General features: G+C 32.2%; 1 protein-coding gene across 4 annotated transcripts in view; it reads right to left on the bottom strand.

The window, feature by feature from the left end:
* Positions 1-2,378: 2,378 nt before the first annotated feature.
* Positions 2,379-9,810, bottom strand: part of LOC106074390 (uncharacterized) — a 98,100-nt gene continuing 90,668 nt past the window's right edge. For 2 of the 4 annotated variants that reach the window (XM_056037522.1, XM_056037523.1), the window contains one exon: positions 2,379-3,440. In XM_056037522.1, coding sequence (XP_055893497.1) covers positions 2,496-3,440 — 945 coding nt within the window. In that variant the 3' untranslated portion in view covers positions 2,379-2,495. Of the gene's footprint in view, positions 3,441-3,737; positions 3,819-7,073; positions 7,520-9,810 lie in introns of those variants that run through there. The other 2 variants (XM_056037525.1, XM_013235153.2) reach the window with 2 other exon arrangements.

Raw genomic sequence — 9,810 nt, 5'->3', positions numbered from 1 at the left:
AAGGTACCTGCGGGATGCTAAAATCGTTACACTGTATAAGAACAAAGGTGAAGTAAGCGACTGCAACAATTACAGGGGAATCTCCCTCCTATGTATTGTAGGCAATTTTTTTGCTCGATTGATACTTCCCAGGCTATAAAACTCGCTGATTGGGTCTATCCGAAATTAAAATGCGGCTTTCGCTCAGGGAGATCCACGATTGACATGATTTTTTCCATCCGCCAACTTCAGGAAAAGTGCAGAGAAAAAAAAGGATGCCTTTGAATATTGCGTTCATTGACCTCACACAGGTCTTCGATCTAGTCAGCAAAGATGACCTCTTTAAAATTTTACAGATAATAGGCTGTCCACCCAAGCTACTAAATGTAATCGTCTCTTTCCACCAAAATATGATGGGTACAGTGCAATTCAACGGTGCCAGCCCCGAAAGTTTCAGTATAAACAGCGGAGTTAAACAAGGATGTGTCCTGGCCTCAACCCTCTTTGGAATACTAATTTTACTGCTAATTCACAACGCGTTTACAAATCCATCGAAGACATCTATCTCCATTCCAGATTTGATTGCAAACTCCTAAATATTGTCACACTGAGGGCTAAATCTAAAATCAGAACCACCCTTGTAAGAGATATGTTGTTCGCGGATGACGCAGCAGTAGTGGCACACACACAGGAGGAACTTCAGTCACTAATCTCCCGCTTCTCTCAGGCCTGTAAAGAATATGGCTTAACTATTAGCACGAAGAAAACAAACGTTATGGGACCACCTGCTACATCAACACCATCCATCCTCAAAGACGATAACAAGCTGGACGCCTTAAATGATTTCTGCTTTCTATGATCCACAATTTAAGATGACCTGTCTTTAAAAGAGGAGATTAAAAAACGCATAGGGAAGGTTACCTCGACCTTCGCTAGACTCAGGCCAAGAGTTTTGGAAAAATAGAAGCTCACAACAGTGACCAAAATGGAAGTCTACAAGGCATGAGTACACTACTGTATGGGAGTGAATCATGGACCACCTACGCAAAGCAAGAGAGAAAACTAAACTCATTCCATTTGCGATGTCTCCGTAGGATCTTGAAAATCACATGGAAAAAAAAAGTGTGCAATACTGAGATCCTTGCTCGAACAGGTATTCCCAGCATCTTTTCAGCCCTCAGACAACACCGCTTGCCATGGCTTCGACATGTTCCCCGGATGGAGGACAATCTCATCCCGAAAGTCATCTTCTACGGACAACTCGCGACTGGCTCAAGAAAAACTGGTCGCCCCCACCTCCGTTACATAGATGTTTTAAAACGGGACCTCAAAACAAAGGAAGATCAATACTGACCATTGGGAAGACATAGCTCTAGACCGCACCAGATGGAGAGAGAGACAGTGACCAAGAAAGCTATGGACAGTAAAAGAACATGGGCCTCAGCTCAGGAAGACAAACGTACAATACGAAAAATGGCCAGCTCCTCTACCACCAAGCAAAAGCCCCCTTGACATGCGATATTTGTGGACGGGAGTGTTTCTCCAAAATAGAGCTCCACAGCCACATGAGGAAGTGTGCGAGATGAACCATAGTCGTTCTACGACTGAAGGACGCCAATTTGTGTCGTCATGGAAGCTTATTGTTCCCTCCTGTTTCCAACAAAATAAGTTATTAAATAAAAATTTCCTATCAATTGAAAATGTAAAGTTTTGGACTAATATTTTGTATTATATATATTATAATTTGTTTTACTAACCATCATATTGGGTCTCACGAGTTATTACATTGCTGCATTAAGTCGATAAATTTTCCAGCCATTTGTTTTAATTGGTTTTGTTATAACTGTTCTTTTTAGTTAACAAAATGTGGATACAAAGGTATTTTGTAATAATTGTTGTTTTATGACAGTGTCTTCCAACTCTCTCATTTCAAACGTATACATTTTACTGAAGCCATGTTAACAAATGAATTATGACAGACACACACACAAGTCTGAACTCCTTATTTTATTTTATTTAATAAACTCATTTGACTGATTTCACGTTACCTTTGATTTTATGCCTCATTGCGTGTAGGAAATAAATGGATGCAATGAGTTTAAATGATTAAATATAGAGTTCAAAAGGAAGCACCAAAAGAAAAGACGTATACAGAAATACGATATATCATATTCAAAGTGGGGATGGGTGGAAAATCGTCCCGGGCCTCAACTTGAGGAAAGGGGGGCAAGTGAGTGTAAGAAGCTGTGTTTTACATTAAATATTACGAAAAATGCATGGACCAGCAAAGAGATTCAATAGAAGACAAATATGAGCAATTAAGTTTATAAATTCACAAATAGTATAAAACATTCAGAATTAACACTCAAAACTTGGATAACAAAAAAAAACATCTCAAATTATAAATAAGCAAATTTAATCTAATTAGAAAAGTAAACATTCTTTTAAATGAATAATGTGTAAAGTTTAAAAATGTTTAGTTGAATATTGTCATTTTAAATGACAAGGAAAACAGCTCAATAGAAAACACCAACTCCACTATAATTTAATCCAGATTTAAGACTTCCACTGTGTACAACGTCAAACCGCCACGTATCATTATATCCCACAAATAAGACATTGGCTCCACTACTGCCTGGACATGTAGAAGTAGTATAAGTGTACTTGGTTCCACCATAAACATGTAGTTCATATTTCCTTTGACCAATACTGATCTGTTTAGCGCATCCATGAGGATGTGACACTATAAAGTTTAAGGTGTATTCTCTTCCAGGATCGTTGTATTTGTTAGTTATTTTTTCCCAGATATTTACATATTTCTCTGATATTATTGTTAATTTTTCTCCTAACGTTTTATCACATGTTACACTTTTCAATACACAAGAGTCATACTCTATGTTAGCACCCACTAAACTGACCTTATCGACACTGACCACTGGACTGTCATCTTTATCATAGAACAATCTCAAGGTCGTGTGACTGGCCTCAATGTCATCAAAAACCACATGTGTGGCTGTGTGCACATAAAACTCCCACCACACATTGCTTGGTGAGTCTGAATCTTGGCATTTTTTACACCAGCACAATGCAGAGTCAGTACGTCCGATAATTCCATTTTGTTTAAATCCATCTATATACTTATTTATAAACTTTACTCTTCCGCTGCCTGTCCTCAAGTTTCTTCTGTTACTCATATTATGAAATGGATATGGTTGAGTTGTCTTTGGCCAAACGTCTGGTCTGTGTGGAGTGGTCATTGTTACACTTACTCTAACTGTTTGGTTTGATATAATTTTGATGTATTCATACAAATCCTTGTCCTGGTAACGTTCAGGTAAATGTTTCAAGGTGAATTTATCAGCAGGTATAAATCGTTTATGTCCCTGCATTTTTCTTACAGCCAGCAAAATATTTGTGTAGATCAGCTTCTCCACCTTCTGACTCCTGAGTTTCATGATCACCTGGAGAACAGGTAAACAAAATTGAGTTCACCAATTACAAACGTTTAGTAGTATATCTGTTGATTAAGTTTACATCTTCAGTTGTAAGGATAGATTTGATTTCTACTCAGTTGCAAAAACTGACTATAGCTTATCAAGTAGTATTGACAACATGATATATAAAAAAATTGAAAAGAAAATAAATATCTACAAGTTGATAAATAAGATTTTTTAATTAATTAATTCCAACAAACAAAATTTTTAATTACAAAAACTTAGTGTGAAAAATGTGCTAGGTCATACTAAACCTATACCTACCTATTTTGTTTATGTCATTGTCATGTAGTGATACGATTGATCTCATTATACCAAAAACAGAAGGCAATTAAATATATCGATCTGGTAAAAGAAATATTTGAAATAATTTATTATAATAACGTTAAATGAAAAAACATATGGTTGAAAATATATAAGTGAATGAACTCAATATAACATTAAGCTACAAGATTTTCTAGAGTCTAGATTGATTTTTTTTTTAAAGAGAACGCTTCAAATATGGAAGAATGAGTAAAAACAGTCACCAGCTAGATTTACGTATGTATCAAATTATATCCGCAACTGTAAGCCATTAAGCTGAATGAATTTAAAAGAGAAATAAAAAAGAGACACTGAATGTAAATCTAACAGGAAAATGAAATGGGTCTTTACTTTTTTGTGGAACATGATAATTAGCAAACATTTGATTTGTAAAGAAATGTGGCTGTTTAAAAAAAAACAACAACAAACATATACACGGCATTATAAAACGAATTTAACAGCATTCTTGGTTTGAATAAAAAGATAGTTAAACTACGCTTAGAGATTTAAAGATCGATGTGAATATTTACCATAAAGAGACACAAAATGAGTCGGTTGTAAAGTTAGCTACAGAGTTGCTCCATTTTAAAGTAGACAAATGAAACTATTTTCTGATGCTCGAATAAAAAACACATGAATGTTAAATATTACATTAATTAATGTAAGTACTAGCCAATAGTTTCAGGTCAATTTCGTTTCGTTTTTACATCTTTTTGCTCATGTGGCTTGCGCGAAGAGTGTCGAAAATTAAAATGGACCGAGGGTCGAATTTAGTTGGGCATCACTGTTTAAGAGTACTACACATTTTAAAATACTGCGTAACATTATTTTTTAAAATATTGAATGTAAAAAAAACAACAACAACAACAAAGTAATAATTATCGAGCCTCAAAAATGATATTGATTTAGCTACTGGGGAGAACATTGAAGTAGCTCATACTTCTAAGTACCCTGGAACGGTATTGGACGTACATTACATTTCACTACATTTACAAAAATAAGTATTTTAACATAGACATAAATAAATATAGACTGGAAGTAGGAAGTTATTTTTATTTGGGGGAAGTCAAATATGTTTTATGTACTATATCTATGTGAAAAAAAAATGGCGGCAATTGAGCTATAAATTCTAGGACTAACATTTCAGCCAATATATAATTATGATCTTTAGTTTTGAAAAGTACAAAACTGCCATGTTCCCAATATTTTGCCTTTGTTTCATAATCATAGACAAAGGCAAATATATATATATAGGTTTGTGATGTGGATCTATGTTTGTTGACATGGATTCTTTATTAATGTATGGCGGTCGTCTTATCGATTCAAATTGTTAGAATTAGTTTTTAGTCAAAAAAGTCAAAGAAAATGAGCAGAATGTGCTCTAATGATCGTAGTACGATAGGCCAAAGGATAAATTCTAAAGGTTGAAAAAAAATTGAATATTATACACAGTAACTTTCAGTTTCAGTAAGTCAGAATAATTCAGTATCACTATCACTATGAGTACTTTAATTTAATATTGATAGATCTAAATCTAATAAATATGACTAATATTTGTAATAACTATGTCTAATACTTTTCATACTTTTTACTACTAAATATTAAACTAGTCAGTCTAGCATCTATGCATGCAGGCTATAGACTAGATCTAGTATAAGTATATATAGATCTAGTGATAATCTAGTCCTAGACTATTTATATACTAACTATAGACTATAGACTAGACTATACAGATTACAATTATAGTTTATAGTATAGTATAGTAGTATAGTAGGCCTACTAGTAAGTAGTATTTTTTTACAATAGTATTTATATAGACTAGATCTAAATCTAGTATTTAAAACTATTTATAATTATTTTAATTATGTAAATTTAATAGTAAAAAAAAACATGGCATATATAAAATCTAGAATTCTAGGGGTATATAGGTTGTGGCTGAAAAAAACAAACTATAAATACTTTTAATTTTACACTGCTCATAACTGCTGTATAACTCATACAAACTTATCTTTCCCAAATGTTTCCCATAATAATTTTTACTTTATCGTCCAGTCTATATATATATGTCTATGGATTTTAATATTTAACCATCACAAAAAAGATACAAAACACGGATTAGAACAAAACTAGACACAAGAACTATTTTGTACCTTTGACTATAATTTCTTTGAACGAAATTTAACTTGCTGTTGTAAAATTCAATTCACATGTAAAATTTAACTGAAACTGTGGTATAAATGTTTTTATTGAGTGCTACATATTCATTGTTTCCTTAAATGATGTATTGTTAGTTGTAGTGCACAAATGTAAAACAAATTATTAAATATTATAAATATTATTATTAGTTTTTTTGGTTATTATTATTATTATTATTGCTTTTATTATTAAGCTCTGTTTGGCGCTTTTCTAGAGCATCAGCCTATAGAACCTAAAGTAGTAGGTTCGAATCCAAGTAAGTGCATTTTTGTCCGAACCGGGGACCGGGGTTCGAATCCTGGTGAAGTCAGATTTTTTAATTTTGGGATCTTCGGGCGCCTCTAAATCCACCCAGCTCTAATGGGTACCTGACATTAGTTAGGGAAAAGTAAAGGCCGTTGGTCGTTGTGCTGGCCACATGACACCCTTGTCAACCGTAGGCCACAGAAACAGATGACCTTTACATCACCTGCCCTATAGATCACAAGGTCTGAAAGGAAAACTTTACTTTTACTTTACTTTATTATTATTAAAATAAATAATACTTTTTACAATCTCGTGTAATATATTATTACATTTTGAAATTAACAATTTCAGAATAAATAAAAAGATATTTAAGGCATATGGATTGAAATAATTTTTTTTGTTAAACTGCTTACAACACAAAATTAGTATTATAGGCTTGCTTATTTTTTTATTGTTCTTATATTATTTTTTTTTAGTTTTTAAGACTAAATATATTTCTGTAATGTAAGTCAGCATTTCTCAATTTGTGGGTGCATCTTGCTGATGGAAGTTGAATCTATCTTTTTTTAAGGAGAAAAAATCGGACGTATTTGCCATGCAGTTAGGGGCCTATATATTCATATTTAAATATTTATAAAGCTAAAACATTATTTTAAAAGGTTATTATAAATTATATATTATATATATATATATATATATATATATATATATATATATATATATAGAGAGAGAGAGAGAGAGAAATATCTGTTTTCAGAATATTTTTATTACATATATCTCTTTAGATTTAATACTTACTTTGTATCTAATATAATAGAAGAAAAATGCAGCACTAGCATTGCATTGTTTACTTACATTAATTCTCTTTATATTTATTGTTGTAATTTCATGCTGATTTTACAGAAATCAACAAAATTATATTGAAGTAAACTCTCTCAGACTGACCTGGTAAAAAATTAAGGCACCTTTTGAAATTTTCACAGTTGCAACTATGATGAGAATACTGAAATGTGTATGTCATAGAAAGAAACTGTGTGAGATTAAACGACTCATCAGTCTCTTTTTGTTGATATATTGATAGAGGCGATGCACAAGCAACACACCTGCTCTGAGCACAATTCAAATGGAACAAATCTTTATATATATATAATTTTCTTCAAAAAAAAAAACGCAAACGTGTCATTCATTGGTCTGTTTTAGTAACAGCTTTGACAAAATCTAAAGCTGAATCCTTTTTTACGTACAATGTAACCTTTATTGAACATTGTAACGAACGATTTACTTCCGGGTTAGACTTCACAACGTATTAACAAAGTGATATAATCTAAAATGACAAACACAATATATGTTACATTCTAACAGACACTTAGCCATTTCTTGTAAAACGTAGTTTATGTTGTTCTATAGAGTAAACGAAAATGGCTACTATATTAAATTGTTTTGTTTTAATTTTTTTGAAATTATATGAAATTTTAATATGGCTTAACAAACATTTATTTTAATAGCATTTAGAATCAATTACATTTATATTATTTCCCCCCCCCCTAAAATATTTTTAGGACAAGAAAGAGTTTACTTGGTTAAGGTTTGTAGTCAATGTAAACTTCTTTAAATGGCATACTTTAAATCTTGAGTTCTAACACACAATCAGTGTACTTCCATTTTCTTTCTACACGTTGACTGTTGACAGTAATTATCTAGTTTACGATAAATATTATATATAAAAATAAAAATTAAAGTAACAATAATTTAAAGTTTTAAAAAAGTGTTAATAAATTAGTTACGTTATTTGCTATAAAGTACTTAGAAATTAAAATTCTTTTCCATGCAATACTTTATGTAATGCTTAAATACAAACATCTTTAAAGTATTATTTATTAACTCTAATTCTAAAATAACTTTTACACAGCTACTATTCCTTATTTTTCAGGACTTAAATTTGGTCTTGAGTTTAAAACTAAATATATATTAAACACACTATGTCTGTGGGTATATCCGCTTACATTTATTTAAAATAGACATTCAGGAACATCTTGAGAAGCGTTTTGTTAGAAATCGGTCTAATATATTTTTGTGTGTTTCTAAGTAAGGGTCTATGGGCTTATTACCAAACTAGGACTTACTATACCGTCTAGATTAGTTTCCTAAACACTTTCTAGGTCTGTATCTATATAACAAACTGATCTTCTATCCTGTGTTGTACGCCTCCCCCCCCCAGGGGTACTGGACTTGGAAGGGGTACACGTTGCAGCTTATACAAAATGAGAATATTTCTTGACCCATATCACCAAAATAGAGCTTTATATACTCTGGGTAGATCTATACATGTACGTAATCAGGACTTTTTTAGGGGAGGGGAAATAGGAGCGGGGTGAAAATGTTTCTTTTTCTATCATTCATTTTTAGTTATTAAGAGCAAAGAAAGCGCTCTTACAAGACGCCAACATTTTCAAAAAGGAGGAATGGTCTTTGTAAAAACCTCTTCTATGTAACTTGTTTAAAAATTGCTAGGCAAATATTTTTAAAATATCTTGTACTGATAGTTTGTATTTTATTGGTTATCTCAGTTTTGTCAGTTTATAGCTAGGCAACAGTTTTGATGTAAGAAATTCTCTTTAAAAGATTTTCTGCATTTTTTCATAAGTTTTATATTTTTACTAAATAAATGGAGTTAGTAAAGGTTAGGCTATTGTCACTTGAATGCATTGCACCACAACATATAAAAAAGTTTAATGTTTCAATTTAAAAAACTAAGGAATAATAGATTAAAAAACATTTTACCCAGCCCCTTACCCCACCCTCTGGTAAAAAACATTTAGACATTTACTCAAAGTTTATGAAATTCTAATGCTGCATATAAATATCCAGATTGAAGAGATTGTGCATAAAATATTCCTGGACGACTATTTATTTATTTCACGCTTTAACTGCCAAGCGGGTATACCTGTTCCTAACAAAAACATTTCGTAAACTACATCAGACCAGATGAAATTATTAAATTCGAAAAATTAGAACGGTAAAACTAGAAAATTCCCAATTATGGCCAGTTAGGTTAGTAATTCTTTTCCCTAAGATTGTCAGGGACAGGTGTGGTGAGAGTGAATGTGTTATTTCTTTGTTGATATTTTGGTATGAAAGAGGTATATCCCTTTGTTTATATCCCCACATACTTCTGTTCACTCAACCATGTACACTCAAGGTCCACTGGTCATTTCATACACAGGCACACACACTGCACTACCAGCCATTCAAAACACATATACTTACTATCACAGGTATGGATGTGAACTCGTGGTGTTTTTGAATGTGACTTTTTCCTTGTAAGATAAAGAGAAATCGGTAGTCAATTATTTGCTGGACTGATGTTTGTGTAGTTAATATTTTCTGAGAGTGTTGCTGTCATTGAGTATTTTTTGGGATATTAACGTTATTATTATTTTCCTGAATATTTGTTCCTTTGTGAAGTTTATTTGTGTTAATTAATTGTTCCAATGTAACCCTTTGAGCAAGTGTGAAAGGAACCTGACAAAGATATACAGCCAGTGAGAACCTGACAAAGATAGACACCAATTGTCAAACTTCTAAAATTGTT

This window comes from Biomphalaria glabrata, chromosome 8 (genome assembly GCF_947242115.1).
Source record: "Biomphalaria glabrata chromosome 8, xgBioGlab47.1, whole genome shotgun sequence".
Classification (NCBI taxonomy): domain Eukaryota; kingdom Metazoa; phylum Mollusca; class Gastropoda; family Planorbidae; genus Biomphalaria; species Biomphalaria glabrata.
Note: the sequence above shows the minus strand (reverse complement) of the source record. Positions and strands in the feature narration are given on the sequence as shown.